The 26,802-nt window shown below is 32.0% G+C and overlaps 3 protein-coding genes across 3 annotated transcripts; 2 read left to right on the top strand and 1 right to left on the bottom strand.

The window, feature by feature from the left end:
- Nucleotides 1-3,243: 3,243 nt before the first annotated feature.
- Nucleotides 3,244-9,198, top strand: LOC123906032 (T-complex protein 1 subunit gamma). Its single transcript, XM_045955862.1, has 14 exons — nucleotides 3,244-3,455; nucleotides 3,681-3,796; nucleotides 4,819-4,880; nucleotides 4,985-5,057; nucleotides 5,387-5,454; nucleotides 5,640-5,709; nucleotides 5,874-5,942; nucleotides 6,024-6,095; nucleotides 6,396-6,469; nucleotides 7,046-7,708; nucleotides 7,786-7,911; nucleotides 8,037-8,141; nucleotides 8,229-8,303; nucleotides 8,854-9,198. Exons 2-14 carry the CDS (start codon nucleotides 3,772-3,774, stop codon nucleotides 9,037-9,039), a joined length of 1,668 nt encoding a protein of 555 aa, XP_045811818.1. The 5' UTR covers nucleotides 3,244-3,455; nucleotides 3,681-3,771; the 3' UTR covers nucleotides 9,040-9,198.
- Nucleotides 9,199-15,908: 6,710 nt separating this feature from the next.
- LOC123910408 (isoflavone-7-O-methyltransferase 9-like) lies at nucleotides 15,909-17,679 on the top strand. Its single transcript, XM_045961504.1, has 2 exons — nucleotides 15,909-17,018; nucleotides 17,252-17,679. The coding sequence occupies exons 1-2, from the start codon at nucleotides 16,251-16,253 to the stop codon at nucleotides 17,552-17,554; spliced, it is 1,071 nt and encodes a 356-aa protein (XP_045817460.1). The 5' UTR covers nucleotides 15,909-16,250; the 3' UTR covers nucleotides 17,555-17,679.
- Nucleotides 17,680-19,947: 2,268 nt separating this feature from the next.
- On the bottom strand, nucleotides 19,948-23,082 carry LOC123909134 (eukaryotic translation initiation factor 6-2). Its single transcript, XM_045959905.1, has 8 exons — nucleotides 22,909-23,082; nucleotides 22,099-22,141; nucleotides 21,887-21,983; nucleotides 21,663-21,748; nucleotides 21,483-21,527; nucleotides 21,129-21,259; nucleotides 20,573-20,683; nucleotides 19,948-20,482 (listed from the first exon to the last, which is right to left on the bottom strand). Exons 2-8 carry the CDS (start codon nucleotides 22,106-22,108, stop codon nucleotides 20,225-20,227), a joined length of 738 nt encoding a protein of 245 aa, XP_045815861.1. The 5' UTR covers nucleotides 22,109-22,141; nucleotides 22,909-23,082; the 3' UTR covers nucleotides 19,948-20,224.
- Nucleotides 23,083-26,802: the final 3,720 nt, after the last annotated feature.

Below are 26,802 nucleotides of genomic sequence, written 5' to 3'. Positions count from 1 at the left end.
TGACATTGCAGGGGGGTAATCTCAAAAAAATATTTTGCAAGGGGGTAACGCAAAACTCGCCTATTTTGCAGGGGGTATAACACTATTTACCCTAGAGTTATTTACCTTGTCACTTTATTTTAATTAAAAATGTATAGTTTTAGAAAAGAACTTTTGAATACTGATGTTTATGCTAATTTATTACCTTAGCATCGCATGTACTAGAATGTAATATCTTAAATCAATATTCTTTTTATACTTTCACTTTTGACTTCAAGTCATAAAGTTGTTTTTATATGCTACGTGATTTGGAAAAATTATTTTAAAACAAATTTTAGGAATATTTGGGTTAGGGTGTTACAATAGGTATGAATGCCACCACAACCCGAAAGATTTATCGATTTTTTGTGTCTGCCATAACAATTGAGCTTTACCCACCCATCTCGAGGCTTGTTCCATCTGATGAATATTCCCTTTGTTAATGATGCCCCCTAGCTACATGTTTTTGTCATAGCTATCAATCTCCCTTGCCATCTTAATGATCATATGAGTCGATTTTTTTTTTTTGTTTTCATACCCAAATTGCATGTATTTCTTCTTATTGTTGTTACTGTTAGTGTCATTGATGATAACGATGATGTGTGTCCTTTATTTATATTTTTTCATCAATATTGGCCATTTTTACTTTCAGTTTTCATTTTATATCATTAAGGGCCGATTGGAAACACTGAATAGGGGATGAGAGGACTTATGACTTTTGTCCTCAAAATTTTCCCTTTTTACTGCAATACTGAGTAAGGGCCAAAAATACTTATGACTTTTGTCCTAAAAATTGGCCCTTTTTACTCTCGGTTTTCATTTTACATCATTGAATAAGGGTCGATGACAATACATAATAGGGGCCGAGAAGACTTGTGGCTTTTGTCCTCAAAATTGGCCCTTTTTACTTTTAGTTTTCATTTTACGTAATCGAATAAGGGTTGATTGGCAACACTGATAGGGGCTGAGAAGACTTATGATTGTTATCCTCAAAATTGGCTCTTGTTACTTTCAGTTTTCGTTTAACATCATTGAATATGGGCCGATTGGCAACTCTGAATAGGGGTTGAGAAGACTTATGACTTTTGTCCTCAAAATTGCCCCTTTTTACTTTCAGTTCTCATTTTACATCATTGAATTATGGCCAATATTGGCAACACTGAATAGGGTATTTAAAATTGTGATACTAAATTTGTAACAATGACTAAATTGATTGATGTTCCTTAACTAAGGGACTAAATTGCAATTTTCAAATTTGAGGGATTAAATTGCTCAATCCTTACAATTCCATTGACCAGGATGTCGATTTACTCTATTTTCTTTTGTTTTTAGAGTATTACAAAAAGAGACTAATCCTTCAAACTCATGTATTTTCTTTGACTAATTTTTGCTTCCATTTTTTTTTTTTTGTATTTTGAATTAACTTTTTATGTATTTTCTTTTTATTTTTAATTTCTCATTAAATTTTTAATTCTTAGTACTTCTCGATTCTATTATGTTTTATAATTCAACAGCAACACAAAATGCATTTCCGGGGTATTTTTTGTTTTCATTTTTACCATTTTCTGCTACTAATTGTTGTCTTTCTTTTTAAAAATTAAATTTGACAAAGGTGAAAAACACAAGTATTGATTTGGTTGGTAGCAGAAAGGATGGATGATGGAGCACCATTTGGTGATTTCAGGATCAAAGTGTACTATTGGTGAATATTTTACCCAAATTTTTTCCCCTTGGATCCAATTTCATGTATAAATGATGCATCATGCATCCAATTGGTTGTAGAATGTTGTGCTATGTTCCAATGTTCAGACAAAGGCTAAGGTTGTCCAAGTTGATGATTGTGGAAGCTATCAAGAAAAGATATCAATTTGGTGAGGAGGTTGATGTAATAGATTTAGTTTCAAAAGATTTAGTTTTAAATAAAATGGTTCAATTTCAAATTTATCAAAAAAATTGAAAATCAAACATGATGTTTATTGTTTGTTTTTAGACTTCTTTTGGTGAAAATGAATTTCATTGGATTTGATTTTGGATTAAATTTATTGATGAGACAAATCTATTGGTTGTTGATTTTTTGAATGCTTATTGATGAGACTAATCTATTGGATTGACTATTAGAATTTTATTTATTTTTTACAATTTTATATTTATATTTGTTACATCCATGTTTTTTTTATATGTCGATGCTATTTAACTTTCAATACATCATTTATCATTTAATCTATCTATTAGATTAATGGAATATAATAGAATGGAGCGGAACATAATAAAGTGGAATAAAATAAATCTTTTCATTTCATTGTAAAATTACAATGAAGAATACAAAATTTAGAATATTATTAAAACTGATAAGGACAAATTAATAAACTTGAAAGTAATCAATTTTATTATATTAGATAGAAGAAGATTTTAGAGATCAAATATAGATATTTAAATTTGTAGCAACGAAGTCGAATAAAATAAATAAAAGATTAACATTATGTTTTATATTACAAATTCAACCAACTAATTTATAAATTAGTTTATCAACTTTCTGTTGTTATTTGTTAAACTTTTATTAAAATAAATAGTTTATTTCTTGTTAAAAAAATACAAGTAGTTGTCCTCGTAAGTTTAACTCAGTTAGCAGAGACATTACATTATATGCATAGAAGCCGAGATTTGAACTTCAAACACTCCACTTATTTATAAGTAGTTTATTTATTATTATTTTTTTTACTAAGTAGTTTTTTTTTTTTTTGTTATCATACATACTCCTATACACTCGCGATATTTAATCTCTATTGGACGATTTACGATGGTAACACAAATAAGTTAGCTTATACTCTCTCTGGTCCTTTTTATAAGGAACACTGTGGGAAAAAAAATTTGGTCCTTTTTATAAGAAACTTTGACCAATTTTCAAATGATTTAAATGTTCAATTTCACTTATGCCCTTATTTATTATGAGTGAGAATTTAAAAATAAGTAAGTTAGTTGAATAAAAAGTAATTAAATAAGGGTATACATGGAATAAATTTAAATTTATAAGAGTATTAAATGAAAATAACTATGTTAAATGTGTTTCCTTGGTATGTGTAATTTTTTCAAAGTATTTCTTATAAAAACGACCGGAGGGAGTAACTTATTATAGTAGCTTATAAGTTTATTTCATAAAATTAGACGTGTTTGATAACCAATAAAATGAGTTTTATTTATTATTTAATAAATAAATAAATAAAAATTAAATTAGTGTGGTAGTGTTCCAGGGTTTTCTAGTTCTACTATTAACATTTTGGCGGAAAACCTGAGTGAGAGTATACCCTTCTGTTTCCTCGCGACGCATTGTATACACTACACTCACTCATTTCTCCATAACCGATCCTTTCTCTCTGCCCTAACTCTCCTTCCGCCGCCTCCTCCTCCGTTAACCGCCGAACATTCCTTCCTAACTTCAGGTAACCTCCGTTCTTCTCCGATCTGGTTTCATTTTCTGCATCGCAACCTTTTTTATTCTGATTTAGGGTTTTACTTTCGATTCATTATTTATACATATTCGTTTTGTGCTTTGTTACGGTTGAAGAAATGGTTAAATCTGATATGTTTTGTTCGTGTAAGCTGTGTTTATCGGTGTTTAGTGTTTGATTATGAATTGATTGATTATGCGTTTGAAAAATGTGCAGCGAAGTTTAAATTTTCGGAAGGAAAGTACTACGCTACTGGATTTGGTTTTTGTTTTGGAAAAATCTCAGGACTTTTTTTAACCTAGAAATCATGCACTCTTCAGTTCTAGTTCTCAGTAAGTTCTCTCTCTTTTCCCTTAAACTTGAAATTTTGTTTAGTGTTTTTGTTTGGTTTTGATGGATTTGAAGTGATTCCATGATTAGTATGAGTTTCTTTAGTTAATTTGGGGTCCGTTTGATCCCTTAAAAAAATACTGGACAGGACAACTGTACTCTGATTTAAAACAGTTCGTGTGACTGTGACAAACTGCGGGCAAGAGACCGAACAAAAACTGAAATTTTTGACATCTCTAAACCACAACAAAACTTTTTTTCCAAAGTACAAGTTATCTAAAATATAAAACTAAATATTAAGTACCAACTGATATGATTTTTATATATATATATATATATATATATATATATATCCAAAATAATTACACATGAATGGAAGGTAAACGGGTAACAAGCTGCGCCGCTAATCCTTTCTGAATGGCAAAACCAATCCTTTTGAAAACTACGTCCATAGACCTAGAAGAGACAACATTGTTATGCATGACCCTTGATCTCTTTTCAAAAGATCAACAACATCTGGTGCTAGGAAGCCAAACATTAAAATAAAATTTTGGTTACCAGACATCATACAAGAAAACTAGTTGTTCAATATTTAAAAGTTTGTCTCGTTCTATCATGTATTGTTCTGTCTAGTGTTTACCTTTTGCTATATTTTGTTTGATTCCTTAAGTGCTGTTTATTTTTGCTGTTTCATGTTGCCATTTTCACATTAGAGAAAAGGTATTTTGGAAGTTTTTCAAATTGATTTTAAAACATTGTATTCTCTGTAGTTAGCTTCTATTTTTTCTCTATCAAATTTAAAAAGGAAAATCTGTAGCCAAACATTATTTCAGCCACCTACATATAAAGTAAAAATTGAAAATGGAAGACGAAAATACTTTTATATTCCATTTCTGTTGTTTCAGCCACCCAAATGCTATTCAATCATCCATTTTAATTCTGATGTTTCTTAATATTTGATTTCTGTTGCAAGCATATTTTTTTTAATGGATCGACTCATCAAATCCATGCTTTAAATGTACAGAGGACTCTTTGAAACGTGAGTCAGGAGCAAAGGTTCATCATGCTAATATTCAGGCATCAAAGGTGAACCTATTACTGATTACTGACCAAAACTTAGTAGTGTTTGCTAATGTTTCTTAATATTGACATGTTCTTTCTAATTTAATGTTTTTGTTGATGAATCGAAGGCTGTTGCTGATATAATTCGTACAACCTTGGGACCCAGATCCATGCTAAAGATGCTTCTCGATGCTTCTGGAGGTTAGCATTTTCATTTCTTAAATCAACATATAGGTTATTAAGGACTATTGTGAATCAAACTGTTTGCAGTAGTCTTTCACTGTGGGAAATTAATTTCTTATATTCATTGTTAGTATCTGAGATATACATGGTATTTTGCTGATTGCAAGTTGCAGTAATTCTTGTCACTTTTGGCAAGATTTAGAACTATGTGTTTTTTTTAACATCATATTTAGGTTTTGCGTATGAAATTGTTGATGTAATAGTGTTTATCATAAAGGTTTAGTTTTATGTCGTGTTTCCAACCAAGTACTTAGACACATATTCTTTTTTCCTATAAACTATTACAGGAATTGTAGTGACAAATGATGGAAATGCTATCTTGCGTGAACTAGATATTGCTCATCCAGCTGCAAAGGTACTTGTGTCTCATGCTTAATTTCATTGATATTGCTCTGTGGTACATATATTGCCATACAGTGTGTTCTTGATCACGTCTTGTGAAAGAACAACTTTCTTGTTTTCATGGAATTTTCTAGGTTTAGTTTCTGTTTTCTTTGTTTCATACTTGCTGAAATTGTTGGCTTATTGGGTTGGCTACAGTCTATGATTGAATTAAGTCGGACTCAAGACGAAGAAGTAGGAGATGGAACCACATCTGTCATCATTCTTGGTATGTTATTTGCATGTATATTTATTAATGCTATTCATGTGAGATTCTTCCACATAGTAGCTTCACTATTTTTGTTGTATCATATACTGAATGGTGGATTAGTTTTTCCTTGATTTATTGGGATTGCTTTTTTCCATTTTCAAGATCTTCTCATTTTTGTGCAGCTGGTGAGATGCTCCATGTTGCCGAAGCATTCATTGATAAAAACTACCACCCTACAGTTATTTGCCGAGGTAATAAAATAGTATTAATCAGTGTTTCTTTCCTACAGTATGAAGTTGTGTATAATGACACTACAGTTGTGTAATCTGCAGCATATAACAAAGCTTTGGAGGATGCTATTGCTGCTATTGACAAAATTGCGATGCCGATTGATGCTCAGGATCGTAAGTTATTTTTTTTCAAGATTGGTACTTTGTGTTTGTTACAAAACCCTCCCAGTAATTTGCAAAAGTTCAGCGAGCTAGACTGTCATTTCCATTTTCCAATTTTTGGTGGATGAGGAACCTAGATAGATTTGACCAAATAGTTTAAGTTGGGAAGTAATTATACAGTGCCAAATTGTGATTCAGTTTGCTTCTAAATTTCCTAGTAGTCTTCAGTAATATGTAAGAACAGTATATCACTGATCCATTGAATTTCTTCTTGACATATAATGCCAATTCTATTGATGAATTAAAATGCAGGAGGTCAAATGCTGGGGCTTGTTAAAAGCTGCATAGGTACCAAATTCACAAGTCAATTTGGGGATTTGATTGCTGTGAGTATTCTTTGCTCTTTTATATTTTCAATTATTTGAGCTGGATGTGTAACATGGCAATGGTTATTCTTGAAATACTCAGTGAAGAACTTGAATGTGACCAAGGGAGAGGGTAGGTTTAGCAACGTAGTAAATTCTAAAAGTTGTCATCTACAGTATTCTTAAACCAGATAATTGTACTTCTCTACAAAGGCACAAATTGTTGTTGTTTTGTCATTAATCCAGTGTACCATGTTATTCGTGTTATGTTTATTGGCATCTAAATTGTGTTCAAGTTATCTTCATCGAGTTAGGTGGGCCTAGTTAGGGAAGCTTTTTGGCTGATATGTTCTTTTCCCCTTATAAGTTTAATTGCTTTACATGCAAACCTAGCAAAATAGTGTTTGAATAATCTCATTATTTCTGCTCTTGTTCTTTGGTTGTATTGTTTCTGTTTGAGTGAACATGACTTAAATTGGATGCTACTATAAGTGCACCTAATTATTATATCCCTTTGTAATTATAGCCTTGTACAATTAAATGACATTTCTAGATCTATTGAATTATATTTAAAGTGTTCCTTTTGTTATACTCCAGGATTTAGCTATTGATGCTACTACAACAGTGGGCGTTGATATTGGCCAAGGTTTAAGAGATGTAGATATTAAAAATTATATCAAGGTTGAGAAGGTCCCTGGATCACAGCTTGAGGAGTCTAGAGTTCTCAAGGGAGTTATGTTTAACAAAGATGTGGTTGCCCCTGGCAAGATGAGGAGAAAGATTGTTAACCCACGTATCATTCTTCTTGATTGTCCTCTTGAGTATAAAAAGGGTGAAAACCAAACAAATGCTGAACTGCTCAGAGAAGAAGACTGGAGTCTCTTATTGAAGTTGGAGGAAGAATACATTGAGGAGCTCTGCATGCAGATATTGAAATTTAAACCAGACTTGGTTATTACAGAGAAGGGTCTTAGTGATTTGGCATGCCATTATCTGAGCAAGCATGGAGTTAGTGCAATCAGAAGACTGAGGAAAACCGATAACAATCGAATTGCCAGGGCATGTGGTGCTGTTATTGTGAACAGACCAGACGAGTTGCAGGAGTCTGATGTTGGTACTGGTGCAGGGTTATTTGAAGTTAAGAAAATTGGAGACGAGTACTTTGCTTTTATTGTTGATTGCAAAGAACCCAAAGCTTGTACTGTATTATTACGAGGTGCTAGTAAGGATCTCTTGAACGAGGTCGAAAGAAACCTGCAGGTAAGTTATTGATATTTGTTTACTAAATCCCAATCATATTTGATCATACTACTTCATGAAACTCTTTTCCATGCCAGGATGCCATGTCTGTTGCTAGGAACATAATAAAAAATCCAAAACTTGTACCTGGAGGCGGTGCTACTGAGATGACTGTGTCAGCTGCTTTGAAACAGAAGAGTTCTTCTATTGAAGGCATAGAGAAGGTCGTATTTCACTCTTGTTTCAGTGTACCAGTTGATACTTTTTTCATATTTGCTGGGTTCTAGTTCATTTCGTGTTGAGCAGCACTTTACTCTGGTTCTCACTTTTGATTTTTGTTGACAAACAGTGGCCATATGAAGCTGCTGCCATTGCTTTTGAATCTATTCCACGTACTTTGGCACAAAATTGTGGAGTAAACGTCATCCGTACAATGACTGCACTACAAGGAAAAGTAAGAATAGTTTGCTAGTATATACATACAATCCTTTCTCTAAAGTCTTGAGTCTTGATTTTGTTTTGTGTTTTTGAAAATTCTTAGCATGCAAATGGAGAAAATGCATGGATTGGAATAGATGGAAATACTGGTGCCATCGCTGACATGAAAGAGCGCAAGGTACTTCGTTTTTATCTTATTCTTGAAGTTTGCATATTCTAAATGATACCCAAAACTATCCATTGTTATTTTGCCAACTAAAGTTAGTCACATAAGAGACATTTCACAAGTTGTGATAAATGTCAATTGAATACCATCGGATTTCCTTGCCCTGGATAAAAATCTTGATTGTCTTAACTGAATACCACCAGATTTATTTATATTTTATTATAAAACTCTTGATTGAATACTGCAAGATTTTTTTATCATAAAAAAGTCTTCTAAAATCCCTTGAAATCCCAATCCAATACACCACCCTTGGTCACATAAGAACTTTTTTTTTTGACAATAGAACCTACATTTTCCATTTATTTGTAATATAGGTGCAACACTGAAGAAAATGTAAACCAAAAAAATAAAATAAAAATTATAATGGCAATACTTTTGCACAATCTGTGGCTAGTGCTGTTTCAACCCCGCCCCCCATCTGTTTACACAGTCTTATGTTGATTGACTGTTAAGTGCATATGTCAGCAATTGAGCTCTGAAAATGTTTGTGTTATGGTGCTAGATCTGGGATGCCTATAATGTGAAGGCGCAAACGTTTAAGACTGCCATTGAAGCTGCTTGCATGCTTTTGAGGATTGATGATATAGTGAGTGGGATCAAGAAGAAGCAGGCCCCTGGAGCAGGCCCCTCAAAGCCTAAGATTGAGACCGAGGGAGATGCTGACGGCGAGCAAATCCTTCCCGACTAAAAACACAGTTCCCTTGACGTTTTTTGACAGTTGAAAATTTGCTAGGTTTTCTGCTAGGTTCTTGTTCCTCTTTGATTGTGCTGTTGTTTTGTACTTCGAAATGTTTGATACAAATTGTAAACTTTTTTACTGATGTTCCAAATGTCATCTGCTTATCTAGTGACTAGTGTTCTCAGTCCATTGTTTTGAGATTTTGCCAGGCCAAAAATTGTTGTTTTCACCATTTTTAAACTTATATCTATCTTTCTGTGGGTAATGCGGTTGCGCAGGCCTTTCTATGCCTTAAGTCATTTAAACATGCTTGTCACTTGCCAGCAGTTTCCATGTTGTATCTAGATTAGAATAGAAAATGAGAAATGCTATGGAGTTGGTACTTTTGTAAAACATTGCCAAGGGATTGTTTACTTTGTGAAAGCATTTTTTACATGAGTTAATTTTAATCAAATCATAAGATGTGAGACTCCTAAAATAAACAATTGTGATGGAAAGTAGGAAGGTTAATTATAGAAGATCCATTTTTGAAAATGATGAAAATATCTACATGTCTCACCATATCATATCTCATACATACTCTTCCCTCTCCCTCCTTTCACCAACTCCGTCGGACTTGGATCTTTAGCTGTAGTAGATACACGTGGTTTCACTCTGTATCTAATCATAACCGTTGGTTTGAGATCGGATAGTGCAGATTACACATCATTTATAACACAATTAAACGATTTTGGCTGTTGATCTAAATTGATCTAAATTGGACGGCTAACAACATTAATGTAGTTATTGCGTCAAATCCAATTCCAACCCCACCACTACCAACCCACTTTTAATCTTAAGATGAACACAACCCAAAAATATCTCAAAATATCGTATAATTTAAAAATTTAATTCCAAAATATACACTAATTAATATCTCTAGAAATTACTTCTTAATGTGATTTACATTGCTCGAAATATTATTCAAAACAAGTAGGTGGAGTCTAGGGTGAGGGCTTAATTAAGTCCCTCACCGGTGTACCACTTAAAAAATACCGTCAGATTTTATCAATAGTTTAGATCTATTTTTAGAAAGACGAGAACATATGTACACTCTCACACACAATTTTGCCCCTAATTTCCACACCTGGGTGACTGTGGCTTCTCCGACTGTGTACCAATCAACCAAGTGCCTTTCTTTTGGCAAACCAAATCTTTGGCCATAGCCGCATCACAGATTTAATTGAAATTATGTAAAGGAAAACAACATTGATAATCAAGGTTTCCATCTGCTAGTATTTGACAAATCCAAGAGTTTCTCACAGGTTTTCCCAACTTCTTTCTACCCCTTTCTTTTAATCATCTGTCATTCAGGATATCATTTTTTCAATTTATCTCTAAAACTTATATTAAGAATCGAAGGTATATCAAGATCTAGTTTTTTTTTTATCGGATAAGAACGACGGACAAAAAAATTGTCCTGAATCGAAACCCAGTTGAAGTTGAAATTGAATAAATTTCACATTTCTTTCTTTAAAGTTAGATTTAGATCTGGAGGAAAGTTGTTAGAAACTTTCGAGAATGACGGAAAACTGAGGCATACAAGTTATTGAGGAACTCACGTTCACCGTGCTTCTATGCCTAAAGATGGAGAAGTTGACACAAAGTGAAAGAGTAAATGGAAAGGGGAGAGAGAGAGATAAAATCCTGTGTGGTTGTGACTAATGAGATCTGTAGAGTTCTTTGATCTAATGGTCGAATTAAATGGTACACCGGTGAGGGACTTGATTGATCCCTCACCTTAGAAGCCACCAAACAAGTACTAATGTTAAAACTATTAAAATTTCAAAACAAAAAACTGGAAAAGATTAAAGTGGGAGCTTATATCTAAATGGTGGTTTTTGTATCAAAATTTTGGGGAAAGATGAACCCAGCTTAAGAGAATCTCCATACAACTTGAATGATTCACAAGCCACATACAGTCACAAATACATCACTTTGTTTCCTCCAACACGCGATTCCAACAATCAACTTGAGGTAATATGATCGGAAGCTTTTTGGAAAAAAAAAATTGGGTTGTGTTCATGTTGAGATTTTTTGCTAGATTTTTTTTGTTTTTGAAATTTGAAGTTGACGAGGATTTGTGTTTATAAGAAGTTGTTTGGTTTTCAATTAGATTTAGGGTGTGTTTGGTAAGTCCAATAAGCTAGCTTATAGCTTATTGGACTAGCTTATAAGCTTGTTTGAAAAAAATAAAAGTGTTTGGTAAAAAGCTTTTCTCACGAGCTTATAGCTTTTCTTGAGATGTTATTTCAAGTAGCGTTTGAGCTTATAGCTTATAGCTTTTTACAATTTTTTCCATTTTTAACCTTTAATTTAATTTTATTATTTTTTATAAAATAAAAAACTACCCACTAAAAGAAAAACTACCCACTACATATAAATATCCTTTTATGTCTTTTTATATTTATCAATCGTTTAAAAAGCTAATTTTACCAAACACTTTCATTTCAATCAACTAGCTTTTCAGCTATCAGCTATAAGCTAGCTTTTCAGCTATCAGCTAGCTTATCAGCTATAAGCTATATCTTATAGCTTAATTTTACCAAACAGAGCCTTAATGTAAGACCAACCACATTAGAGGTCCGTTTGGATTAACTTATTTTTGAGCTTATGCAAACAACTTATGCAATTTTTATGTATTATTATAAGTTTGTCAAGATAGTTTACGATAAGATAACTTACAAAATACAATTTTCACTAGTGTGAACTTATAAAATAACATAAAACCTAATTTATATTGCATAAACTGTTTGCATAAGCTCAAAAATAAGTTAATCTAAACGGGTCCTAGAAGTTACTATTGTGCAAGTGTTTTTTTTTTAGAGGAAGTGGGGTTGTTGTGGGAACGAGGGGAAGGAATGCGAGGTGCGATATGGTGTTATATGAAGGACAACTTTAACATGAGGTGCAAAATCTAACTTTTAATCTAACATGGCCTATGATATGAAGGTCAACTTTAACATTTTCCATAATTGCCACCATGATTTGATCCATGGTTATCTGCATTTTACCATACAATCCATTCATAATTCGTAACTTAAATTAAAACAAAATTGAATCCAATCATTTATCTTGCTTTAACTAATTTTTTTAATCTATAACAATATATAAAAAGGATAGGTGAGTTTGGGATGAACTTTTCAATATTACTATTTTACCCATGACTTAGTTTCACAACTTCCATTAACTAATCAATTTAAAAAAATAAAAAATAAATTCAAATCATAAAAATGTGAATAAGTGGCAAATGGGCTGCCTATAATGATTAACAACTTAATACTACATCTATACTATATAAAAAGAGAATACAAATATATTTGATGTCGATTTTTCATAATACCAACAATATCTTTATTTTTTTAGCAATAAAAATCTTTTATTAACAAAGTCATCATAACATAAAACATTTTTTTGGACATAAGTTAGACACAGGCAGGCGCGGAACGCGCCTGTCTGGCCCGCTAGTAATATATAGATATAAATATTAACATATAAGATCTTGTTTGATTTGTTTCGATGCGTATTTTCAAAATATCAGTTTTTATAATTTTTACTAATAGAGAATTAAATATATTAGTGATCAAAATTGTACGTTGGCATACATGCATTATTCAAAATAACTCTTATATTTTGGGACGGAGGGAGTAGAATGGAATGATTACGAAAATACATGTACGAGTGATGTTTTACAATCAATAAATGCATTCAAATTTCTAATGCACACTTCATGATTAAAAGCTTTGAAAATTGACTTTACAATTAATGTGTGCAAATTTTCAATGCACACTTCAATTAAGCTTTGGGAAATGGCTGAAATTGATGTGTATTTCCAATGCACACTTTGGTGTTAAGTATTTAATGAACAAGAGAGTGTCTTTGACAAATGGTGTTAAAATTTTAATGTCATGAGTATGAGTGGAGGCCAATGAGGCTCTCCATAGTGAGAAGATCAAAGGGTGATCCGTTTCCAAGCATTTCGAGAATATGAAGTGTTGGTCATCGAAAGTCGTCACTTATCATTAGAGATTGTAAATGGTTTGGCACTTTTTGCATTGGGTGATTGGTTTTACCGGAATTAGGATTTTTAAGAAGGGTTTAAGAGCACACTTATCGCCTGCTATGAAAACGTTTCTACAGTTTTTCCAATACTTTGTGTCAGAGGTGAACCAATAATTCATGTATAAGGAACGTGCATAAACTTGCATCGTTCAATTGCAGAAGCACGGTGCTTTGCTGTTGTTTTGGCAATGGAATAAATTAAAAAAATAAATTAAATTACATTAACTTAATATAAAGTATAAATGTGGTATTTAGTGGGACTCATTTGAGAATTTTTGATGAGTTGTATGGATATTTAAAAAATGTAGTTTTGGTTTTAAATAATTGGGAAGTGTGAAATAGTATAAAAAATGAATGGGACTCATTTAAAGAACTCAAATGGGTGTTATGGATGTGTATGCTCTAAAGAATATCCAACACTTGAAAAGTAAGGGATTTAGAATAGAATGGTGATGAAGATACATGTACGACCGTTGTTTTACAAATCAAAGCATTCAAATTTACAATGTACACTTTATGATTAAAAGTTTTGAAAAATGACTTCATAATTAAATATATGTAAATTTCTAATGCACACTTCATAATTAAGCTTTGGAAAATGACTTTGCAATTAATGCGTGCAAATTCCAATGCACATTCTATGATTAAGTTTTGAAAAATGATGTTAAGTATTTAATGAATAAAAGAGCGGCTTTGAAAATTTGTAATAAGTATCTAATGCCATCATTGCCATGAGTATGGGAGGAAGCCAATGGGGCGCCGCCGCATAGTGGGAAGATCAAAGGGATCATTAGTTTCCGAAGCATTTCGAGAATATAAAGTGCTAGTCATCAAAAGTCCGGGTTATGGTTTGTAAATGGTTTGGCGCATTTAAGATTGGAGGACTGATTTCGGGTGAATAATTATGAAGATGTCCACAAATTCTAGTTCAACTGGCAGAAATGTCGAAATTGTTAGTGTCGAACGCCATGACCGGGGTTCGAACCCCAATCACTCCACTTTGTGTGTGAGTTTTCAACGATTTTGTCATTTCGTCTGTCTACCAAAAAAACATGGCACATGTGTGATGAAAGTTTATTAGGTCTATGTTGGCCACATGACCTCTTTGATGCTAATGATGGTGGTTGATCTTTAATGCTGAGACACTTTACAGATCATATGTGTATATTAGGTACATGTACTTTGTGATGAAAATTTATTAGATCTATGTTGGTCTGACCTCTTTAATGCTAATGATGGTGGTTGATCTTTAATGTTGAGACGCTTGACAAATCATATGTGTATATTAGGCACATGTACTATGTGATGAAAGTGTTTAGGAAAATGTTAACATGTGCACCAAAGGCACATGTTAAGGAAGCAAAAGTAGAAATAATATATTGAAATTTGTGCATTTAACTTTTTAAACATTAAATTTTTTTTCTAACATTAAATGCAATTTTCTATATTTAGAATCTTAACATGTGCCCTTGGTGCACATGTTAACATGACCCAAGTGTTTATTAGGTCTATGTTGGCCTCACCTCTTTAATGCTAATGATGGTGGTTGATCTTTAATGCTGAGGGGATAAATTGGGTAAAATAATAGTTTGTTTGATTGATGTGTGTTTTGAAAAATTTATAAAGTCCAATATTTATAGGCAAATACTAGTCCTACTTACATAAATGACATGAGTTACAAATATTAACCATTTGAGTTACGAATGACTTTTTATTCTTTCACGTAATTTCTTGTTTCTCTTATTCACGTTTATGTGGTTTCTTCAAAATGTGGTTTCATACTTTTAAATTTTTTCTATTAGTGGTTTATATACATAGAACACGAATAAAATATCAATTGTCAAGTTCTACTTAGCCTTTGTCTGACAATATTGTACTATTGTTAAAAAGAGGACTAGAACCAAAACAAAACAAACAAAAAACTCAATACTTCATATCTCTCATCTTCTTCTTTCTAATATTGTTAAAAAGAAATCCAATAATCTTGAAATAGTAAAATATAGATGTAGATAAATTTTAATTTGATTACTTGACACAGAATAATTTAATTACATAAATAGGTGCTTATGGGGCTGTTTGGTGCTAAGGTGACATATCTAAATTCACTACTGGTTCACAAGTTTATTATTCAGTCTTGATTTGAAATAAAATCAATAGATTATTTGATTTTTTATGTTGCTGTTGATATTTTTATTTGTTAAATTTTGAAAGAAAATAAGAAAACGTGCATAAATAAATAAATAAAAAAAAAAAAGGAAAAAAAAAAAAAAAAAAAATCATGTTCGATGTCATAAACCCTTTTTGAATCTATTACCTAAATGAGTATTGGAATCAACTCATGAGAAAGAGATAAACGGAAAGCATCAATGAATTCTTCTCCGCAAATAACAACGACGGCGGCGACGATGAATCAAGTCGGAGGAGTATTACGTCGAATCTCCGAACAGAATTTTGGAGGTTTCCTCGCTGTTGAGGAAGCCGCGCAGTCGAAGATGCAAGGTTGCGATGGGGTGGTCGGAAGTGTGGAAGTGTGGAGGTGTAGAAGAGGAGATTACGATGTTGAAGATGGAGAGAGAGAAAAGAAAAAGAATTTAGCTTTGTTGATCTCGAATCAAAAGTGATCAGCCCATCAAGATTCAAAGAGCAAAATTGATGGGACAACGATATAATAAAAACCTAGTTAGATAAATCTCAGCTCGCAGTTCCTCTCCAAACAGTTAACACCATGTGAATGTATATATTAGTATAAATTTATAAGCTCCGTTATTTTAATGCTCATACAAGTCATACTGTGAACACATGACTCAATGCGTGGAGTGGAGTGGACCAAACCCTTATTATTCATTTCATTATTTTACACACACATAGTATAGTATAGTATAGACAAATTTTGCACACAACCACACATTCACGCGTTGACATGTGTAGAATTCAAAAAAGAGCAGCTTGACGTGTACCACGTTTTATGTATCTATAGTTTAGTATTTGTTTAGTATAGTAGAACAAACAAACTGTGTTGAACCAACCGATGAGTATATAAATAGCAGAGCACACTTCTTTAGTTCATTCATAGCAGAGCACAAGTTTATTACAAAACAACACAAATTAGTTCAAATCAAATGGCTTCTAAAAATGGCTTATACAATGCAAGTGAGCTTTTCCAAGCTCAAGCACACTTGTACAAAGTCATGTACAGCTTCCTCAATCCCATGTCTGTCAAATGGGCCATTGACCTTAAAATACCAGATATCATCCACAATCATGCCCAACCCATTACTCTTTCCGAGCTTGTTTCAGCTCTTAAAGTTCCACAATCCAAACAAACATGCGTCCAACGATTCATGCGATTATTAGCACACATTGATTTCTTTGCAATTGTCAAAATTCAAGACAACCAAGAAAGATATGCTCTTACTCCAACATCACAACTTCTTGTCTCTGGCACTGATCATTGTTTATCTTCCATGGTTCGGTTACTAAACACTCCCATTCTCGTTGATTCCTACAATCATTTGGCGAAATGGACTTCTGGGGAGGATCTCACAGTTGTTGAGACTGCATTAGGCCCCGAAAGTTATTGGGATTTTATTCATCAAAATTCTGCATACTTGAATACTTTTAATGAGGCTATGGAAAGTGATTCTCATGTCGTGAGGTTGGCTTTGAGAGATTGTAGGTCTGTTTTTGAAGGGATTGGTTCGTTGGTCGATGTTGGTGGTGGAACTGGAAACACAGCTAAAATTATATGCGAGGCGTTTCCAGAGCTCAAGTACATTGTCTTGGACCTTCCACAGGTTGTTTCTGGTTTATCAGGAAGCAATAACTTGAGTTTTGTTGGTGGAAACATGTTTAAATCTATCCCACAAGCTGATGCCGTTATGCTCAAGGTATGTATATCATTCAACAAGAATTATGACGACGCCATTTTCTTGTCTTAATTAGATGTTATATTCTAAGTAGTTCAATCGCTTTTTCTCAAATTATTATCAATAATGTTGATGCATTAGTGTCGTGTTCGGTGTCTGCATCCTAGTACTCTTCATTAATGCAGTATAAATATCATTAGAAAAATTTATTGTCAGTTTCTAATGAACTACTATATGGATTACTATTTTTGCAGTGGGTTTTACACAATTGGAGTGATGAAGATTGCATAAAGATACTAAAAAATTGCAAGAATGCTATATCAAGAAAAGGGAAAGGAGGAAAAGTGATCATCATAGATGTAGTAATAAATGAAAAAGAAGATGAGCATGAAATGACAGAAGTAAAGCTTTTACTTGATGTGACTATGATGACCAGTCTCAATGGAAAAGAGAGAAATGAAAAGGAATGGAAGCAACTTTTCTTACAAGCTGGATTCAAATCTTACAAGATATTCCCCACATTTGGTTTTAGATCTCTAATTGAGCTTTATCCTTAATCCATGTTGATGTAACTTTGCTGTTTTATATTAATATTTATTGTACTAAAGTAGCCATTCATATTTAATTCATGTGAAAGTGGTTTTAGATCTCTAATTGAGCTTTTAGTTGATTGCTGCTTCAATTTGACAAAGTGAATGTTGATATCCCTCTGTTGGTGTTAGTATACTCTAAGAATTGAAAAATCTGTTGGAAATTACTATTTTTTGGAGATTTCTTATGAGCTGCTTTGGTTTGATTGGAGCTTATTTAAAATGGTGTGGCCATGCTTTTGTTGGTGTTTGTTGTTAACCTTGCATATGATACTCATTGGTCACTAAAGGTTTCAGTTCAATAAATCGGCGTTGAAAATAGCATGTTCCTGTCATGTTGTATGAAGGTTTGTTTACTGAAGCTTTCTGGTGCAAGTTCAAACAAAGCACCTTCTTTTTCCTCCATTAGATTGTAGTATCTAGCTAGGAGAAGAGTTTTTCTTAGGAAGCCCTTGCTGATTATCAGAACATATTGTGGAGAATACGAAGTTTGTTTGCAGCAATACTCAACATTGAATGAACTGTCCTTCAAAATTCTTGGATCAAATAGAGCAATCTGAGTGGTAGTAGCTTTGTGTTTTAATGTCTGCGCAGTACAAGACAACGAGAAGAATCTGTGTCATTGAAGAATCCCGGAGGCACTGTTTAGCATGACCATAGTAGAGACATTGTATTTTATAAGTAGGGGTTGAGATTCAAACTCCGGACATCTTATTTATTCACTTTAAAAATAAAAAATTTAGCCACTAAATTACAAGATCCAAAAAATTAAGGAAAGACATTTGCATCAAAGAAAAATCAAAGCTAACCAACTTGCTAGTATCTTGTTTTATGATTTGATTTTGTTTATAGAAGAAAACTTTACATTGGCCATTGTATATAATCTGTTTGTTTTATGTTTAGGCTTTGAAAAGTTATATAACTTTAGAGACACTAATGCAGACACATTATATACAATCGTTTCTTGTCTTAATTAACTTTAGAGACACATTATATAATTTGATTTTGTTTCTTGTCTTAATTAGATGTTATATTCTAAGTAGTTCAATAGTTTTTCTCAAATTATTATCAATAATGTTGATGCATTAGTGTCATGTTCGGTGTCTGCATCAAATTATACTTCCTCCGATCCTATATATAAGGAATGGTGGATTCTAGGGTGAGGACTCTATCAAGTCCTTCACCGGTGTACCACTTAATATCACCGTTGGATTAAATTAACCTACTTGATCTAATATTTCATCACCACACCAGATCCAATTTCTTTCTCTCTTCCTCGTAGATCTGATCAATCTCTTTCCATGGCTGCACTTTTTTTCCTCTCTTTGTTCTTTTTCCTTCCATTGTCTGTATTTAATTAAAAGAACTGTCAAACAAAAGAACTTATATTCTTAATAATGATGCTTCTCAACTTACTACAATTGCTTTTAAGTGTGAAGCATAATCAATAATGTTATCCATATTTCATTGTATACCTTTCTGAAGCTTGCCACCGTTATTGTTCTATCAATTTTTTTGTTCTTTGTTTCTTTAATGCAAGATTTAATTAATTTTCAAAATGGGTGGTTGATGTCTTTTTTGCTGATCAATTTTTCTGGACTATGTTTCGATGAAAAAATAAATTTCAATTCTAAACCTATACTGGTAGATTATATGCGGGCGGTTGACAGAGAGAAAACACAAAAACTTCCAGTGAGAGAACTGCCAAACACTGTGAGGAAGAAACTGGATCTGATGTGGTGATGAAATATTAGATCAAGTAGATTAATTTAATCCAACGGTGAAATTAAGTGGTACACCGATGAGGGACTTGTTAGAGCCCTCACCCTAGAATCCACCATAAGGAATACATTGAAAAAAATACACATAACAAGAAGACATATATTTTTTATTAAAAATTTTAAAATGTTATGTATTATAACTAACCTTGGAAATGTGTCAGAGTAATTAATGCATAAACATTAATTACTCAGACACATTGGAATAGGTTGCATTTTATACAATTTAATAAGGGTATACAAGAAATTATTTATTTGATAAAAAATGCATTTAAAGAGTGTTTCTTATAAAAAGGAAAAAAAAAATTCCAAAGTTCTTATATACCCGGAGGGAGTATAACTTTAGAGAATCATTGTATATAATTTGTTCGTTTTTCAAAGTTATATAACTTTTGATTTTAGAGACGGACACATTGTATGATTATCAATGTTTAAATAGGACGTAGGTCACACCTCTCAATTGTACTAGTTTTTCATACCTTGGACTTATTTGAACAAAAATTAGAAAAACAGATTATAAATGTTCATAAGCTTAAAATAGCTTATTTCCACTAGCTCTCTATAATTGATTAAGAGGGACAATTAAAACAAATATGCCTTGGATTTATAGATCCCAACAATCAATAAGTGATACAATAAACAAGGAAAAGTACAACCAACCTTTTTTTGAACATACATGTTCACATTACATGACAAAACTATAACCAAAATTTAAAAAACAGCTTACCAAAAGTCATTACTATTACCAATTTTCAGACTTAGCTATCATCAATGAGTGATTTCCTCATCTCATAATTGCATTAGACAAACTATAACAAAAACTCAACATCTTACCAAGTCATTACTATATTAGCATCTTTCAGACATAGCTATCAATGAGTGATTTTCTCATCTCATCCACTATGACACTAGGCTGCGAGTCTCTCAGCTTGAAAACACTCTCAATTACAGAGAGCTCTGTTGCTGTGGTGTCTGAACCACAAAATGCTGTCCAATCATTAACTATCATTCCAGCAGCTATCACTTCACTACCTCGGTTCACAGTTCCGGCGACCAAAGGAACTTGAAGAAGCGTAGAAAGTTCATCCAAATCTTCTATGGAAGTGTGAGGATGGACCTGCATCGAGTGTATGAATATGATCAAAAGACAGTATAGATGGAATAAAAAATAGGAATTTTGAGGAAAAGAAAGCATTTTTGTACTCACCAAACCACCTCTATTGGAAAGGGAACAGAAACTCCCAACAAGAATATTACCAGCAATGGTCTGCCTGAAAACTTCTACTCCAAGAACATCGGCAATTATCTCTTCAGTTTCCTGAACAAATTATTTCATAATGAATAAAAAGTAACCCAAGATTCATATATAAAATTCATAACAAACAAGAGAGATACTTTGAAGCTTTAATGAGAAACTTTTGATCATATCATATATGAGCAGTGTGTTAATAATGACTCCCACCCTTATATATGAGAAATCAGCTTCAAAGGTATCACAATAAAAGAACAAATTTGGAGACAAATAAAGCTTAATAAGATTCTTAACAGAGAATTGAAGTATTAAGGTTGAAATTATAAACATGGACTTGTTTGATTGAGTTGTCAAAATTTATGGTGATCATGTTAGAAAGACTGGCAGTGTTTATGTTCTAATTTGCCCATTTCCTTATTCAACATCCATGCTTTCAAGTCTATATCTAATCCTAAACATGAATAACTGATTAATAGAGGAAAACAGTCTTTAATCTTGAATGAAATAGTACCCTGTCAAGATCAGTGTGAGTGAGGGCCACGTGGTCATTACATGCAATACAATTTCCCAAAGCAGATAATTTTTCTTCTATCCTCTGAACAACAACTTGATCAGGTAGACTGTTTCTCAAATGTTGAAGTTCTGCATCAATAACCATGAAAATACGATAAATACATAAGTTCATATTTGTATGGCATTATAGCCATTATATAACCATAAATGCTGAGTAACAGTTTAATATATGATATTTGGAGGAAAAGGGAAGTTACAAATGTGTTCGAATAAGCCATAGTACATCGTATTAAAATAGCATCATAAAAGTACCAAAAATAAAATCAACATATATAACAACAATAGGAATTACCTTGGTCTGTGGTGGTATGGGGCAAGAGAAGTCCGTTCTTGTTTCCTACAAGTCAGTGGAAAGGTACGGTAATTAGGTATGATAAAATGATTACATGACAGAAGGAAATAGGTCAGAGTTATCTCAGGAAAGACTACTCGTTCATAAACCAACAGTAAATGAGGGTAAGAAAAGCTTTACCAGCACAAAGACGGCCAACAATACGAGTGCCAGCAATGGATGTCTTCACCACAGGGATAACACCAGATAACTCGGATTCAAAAACACTGTATCAAGTACCATATTATTCATTTAGAAAATCAACACAACAATTTGAAATCATTTGAAATCAAATCCTAGTAACTTAGATTATAAATTAAATTGTCCCAGGAACTTATTTTCATTAGTCTGAAAAGAATGAAAACCTGTAGAAGCTTTCAGAACCTCCAATGGCAACCATACAATAGGCATTGGTAAGTTTAGAGAACACTCCAATATCACAATTATTCTCAAACTGAAGTCCTGCAGAAAACCCATAATATATTCAATATCTTAATTTAAATAATAAAAAGGATTCCCAACAGAAAAGACCATAAAGCATGTAATATATGTATATGCAAGTACATGTCACACTTACTAGTTGCCATGGTTGAGATTGACAAAAATCTTTAACCAAAGTACTGAAATGGAAAAGATCAAAAGTATTAGAATTCTTATCAGAAAAACAAACTAAAGAATAACTGTCAAATGGAAATAAATTCAAAGAACGTTCCGGAGACCCTTGACTCTCAAGGAGAGGGTTCACACCCCTTTAGCCCTTTCCTAGAAAGGAACCTTAACGAGTTGAGTAAAAGCACCTAGACTATCCACAATACTAGCACCTGATATATATAATCAGGTGACTTGTGACCCGCACATACTCGATATGTGGGCAACAAGACTTGCTTAACTGCGGAGTTCTGATGAGATCCAGTGCATTAGTGCTGATCTTTATAATATCAATAATTTTGTTTATCAACAATTTAATATTACTCACTACCGTACGAAACTCTACCGGGTAAGGGATTATGTCCCCAAATCTTTTGTATTTTTTTCTCATATTACTCAGTACTCACTACATTTTCAAAGTGAATTACTCACTTGAAAATAACCTAGTCAAAAAATTATAAATTTCTTTTCTGCATTTGAGATAACTTTCTACAAAACATGCACATAGTTTATCCTCATATTTCTGGTGCTTAATTTAATCTCAACAACACAACCTAATAATAATACTAACAATAACTTCAATAATAGAAAACCCTAAGGGGAAAAACTAGTAACATGATACGATATCAATTTTACCATAAAATTGGAACTTAAAATTGACAAACTAATTTGGGGGAATTGGTTTTGAAGTTGAGGAAGAAAGAGAGCGTAGGGTTAGATATGGTGAAGAGAAGAATACCTGATGCGGCGATGAAGATGAGTACGGTGGAGAATACGACGGCGACCAAGAAGAGGTTGCCGTATTATTGTGGAGAAAGAACGCAGTTAGGGTTTGTCTTTTGTACTACTCTGTTCCGTGGGCTGCACACTTTTTTTTTTTTTTTTGATATATTTTGATTTTTTTAAAATTTTGTTCGCATTTTCTTTTTCTTCGTCTCTTCTCAGTCATAGGGCTAATTTTATTTAAGATTTAAGTCTTTTTTTAATAATAAGATTTAAATATTTTTTTTATAAGAAGATTTAAATATGTTTTTAATGATAGTTCCTGCATTTTAAAAAGATTATAGTTTGTCAAAAAAAAAAAACAATATTCCTTATGTTATGTTGAGTTTTTAATAAAATATTTTTGTTGCTAAAAAAAATATTCCTATTATTAATTATTTTTTTATGGATCCTATTATTAAATTTAATCTCTCTATTTATTTTTAGACCGAAAGCTGATGTGATGTGACAGATGGCGAACCCGATAAAATATGTTTTTAATATCTACTAGTTTAAAAATTTGTACATTCGCACGGGTCATTGACTTTTATTCCATATTTAAGTTTGTCATTATATTATGATATAAAATTTATTTATAATAAAATATTTAAAAAAAATTATATAATATTGGTAAAATATAAATGAAACTATTGTGTTATTTTTTGTAAAAAATATTAAATGAATAAATTTGATTATAATTATCAATGCTAAATTATCCAAATTTTTATGTATCTGTCACAAATAATAGTTCCGTATATATTTTTTAATAAAAAATTAGAAATTTGATTAGGAATATTTAGGATAATTTAGTAAATCTGATAGTAATTAACTTTATTGTATTACTCCGTATTATTATTATTATAATTAACTTTATGCATATTCATCTTATTTTTTCTATAATTTTTTTATTGACTATTTTATTCTTTTTTTTATTTTAATATATTATTGAGTTGATCGTGTTAATTTGTTTGTTTCTATTTTTATGGGTATAGAATTTTCTGTTTTTTTTTCGATCTATAATCTCTTTTATTTCTATTTTTAAGCATATCATTTTTTTTTTGTATTTATCTTATATTTTTTCAATTTTTTTTTTCAATTTTTTTTAGTAAAATTAAAATAAAGGATATAAAACTTGCAACATGGTTAAAAGTAATAAAGATAAATTAGTAATTTTGATGATAATCGATTTTAATATATTAGTAATAGACTATATTTTGTTTGTTTTTTTAGGGAAAAGATTCCTCGTACTATCCATTGGATTTTCTCCGGTTTCAATCTCAGTAGGGGTGTTCGCGGTGTGGTTTGATTCAGTTTTGAACATAAAAGTCATTCTAACCGCGAGATAAAAATGCATGCGGTTCGGTTTGGTTCGGTTGATTTTTAAAAAGTCATTCAAATCAAACCAAACCAATGCGGTTAGGGTTGGTTCGGTTTGTGCGGTTTATCACGATATAAAAAATATGATAATATTTCTAACTTGTTACAAAATAAACATAGAAAATTTTAATTTATTTTATTGTTTACATGATACAATATGCATATACATAAATTGTATATACATAATAACTTATTTTTAATACCAACTATATAGTCATGGATCGCGTGAAATGATTTGTTCTGACAGCCTACTGTTTTATTGAGTCGATTTGGGTTGATAGAGTTAAGTTAAGTATTGCAGTTTGGTTTGGTTCGGTTTTTTAAAATGAAAATCGCAAATCAAACCAAACTGTGCGGTTTAGATGAAAAATGATTTGTGCAGTTAAAACTAAATGCAGTTTTTTTCAATTTTGGTTTGAATTGGTTCGGTTTACGGTTTACTTTTGGATTAGTTCAGATAGAATCACCCCTAAATCTCAGTCAATAAATCATCATCTCTTTTCTTTTTATATATTTTTTTTAATTTTTATTTGAAGGTGTTTTAACAATAAACTGAGATTTCAAAGAAATATAGGGGTGATCACGGTAAACAATCCACTCCGGTGTTTTAACAATAGCTCCTACATTTCAAAGAAATGTCGTTAAAAATGCTACCATTTACTTTTGTTACCAAAGTTAGTCCACCTACTTATTTTCTAGATGGAAAGCTAACATGACACCTGGTGGACTCAGTTTTTAATTGAGATGACAAATAATAGGATGACACGTGTCAATATATGCCATTTTTTATTATAAAAGATTAAAAAAAAAATTAATCAAAGTAAATAAACAATGTTAGTATTAAGCCGCTAGGTTTGGTCTAGTAGTGAGGAGTTTGAATAATATGCTATAGATTATGGGTTCGATCCCGACTATTTGTAAACAAAAAAATCAATGTTAGTACTATTTTTATGGAAAGGATAAAATCTTAAGAAAAAAAACACATTCAAAGCATAATTTCATAGCATATTGTTTAAATTTGAAAAATACATATTTTCAAGATTCATATCATATTTGTTAAAAAAATCTTCAATGAATAATAACACAAAGGACAACATTTATCCACAATTTCGTCAGTGCAGTTTTTTATGTTCCCCCAGTAAAAAAAACCACACATGTACAAGTATTTCACATCACCTACTGGTAGTGATAACTGCATTTTCCCTCTCTATTTAGTGCATTCCTCTTTTCTCTCCTCCTCCCATGTTTCGTGCATTCCTCTTTTCTCTCTTTTTCTCAATTTCACGGAAAATCAAATATTTGTAAAGTTCCATTTTCATCATTTTTTCTTGTACTCATCCTTATTCCTTAAGGCTTTTTTTTGTCAAGTAGCCAATTGGCTAGAATCTCACACATTTAAATGTGGAGAAATGTGGAATCCGGGATTCGAACCCTAGCCACTCCAATAATATCCCTGATAGCTATCATTTGAGCTACACTTACGAGACTCCTTAAGACAATTTTATTCCTCATTATCTACAACTACACTCATCTTCTCTATTGGTTTAGTGTGAAAAATGTTGCACATATCTCATTCAAACTTCAAAGCATTAAATAGTTTATGTAGCAATCTATTTGAGAACTGAGTTTTGTGAATGATTTACAAAAAAAGAAAAAAAAACTTGATCGATTTCAAAATTTTGTGAAAACACTTAGGTTAATCTACGACTATGTGATACTGACACTTTCAATTGACATAAGTTGGATTTTCAACACGCGTCGATGTCGGTGTTGGTGTTGATGTCGGTATACGACGGACATCGACCCATGCATGTGTCCAAATCTCACATGGCACCGATACATGTGCTCAGGGACGGAGTCAAGAATTTAGCTTAAGGGGGACCGCGTTTAAAAATATAAGTTAGTAAAGAAAAAAACTAAATTTTGAAAGCATGACATATATAAGAATTTATGGCCATTTTGTTTTTTAAGTCCGACTTTTTGGCCTTTATTTTTATATGTATTGTAATTTTGGTCTTAATTTATGCACTTTGCCATAAAAATTACGACATTTTACATTATAAAAAGGCGAGTTCTAATATGAAATTTTTTTTTTTTATTGAATTCATTATTGGGGCAATAAATCACCTTTTTGGTACAAAAATACTATTTTTAGTTGGAAAAACATATGTTGGGATCAAATATACACCAAGTATAAAAACATAGCAAAAAATTTGATTAAAAAAAAGACCCCTTTTATGAGTTTAATAAAATAGGAGGACCAAAAGTGAAATTAAGCAAATAATATAATACCATATTAGTATAAAAAAATATTCAAAAATATTTAGGGGGGACCGTGGCCTCTTCTAGCTCCGTCCGTGCATGTGTTCAATAATTCAATTTTTTCAAAAATTACCGGTTAACGAAACGGATAGAAGGAAAAAGAGCCGAAAATAGTGAAAAATAGGGTTTAGAAGATGGAAATTATTGGATCAATAAAATAGTCAACAATATT

The sequence above is a fragment of the Trifolium pratense genome, linkage group LG2 (assembly GCF_020283565.1).
Source record: "Trifolium pratense cultivar HEN17-A07 linkage group LG2, ARS_RC_1.1, whole genome shotgun sequence".
Lineage (NCBI taxonomy): Eukaryota > Viridiplantae > Streptophyta > Magnoliopsida > Fabales > Fabaceae > Trifolium > Trifolium pratense.
The sequence above is the reverse complement of the archived record's forward strand: the minus strand, read 5'-3'. Positions and strand labels throughout refer to the sequence as shown.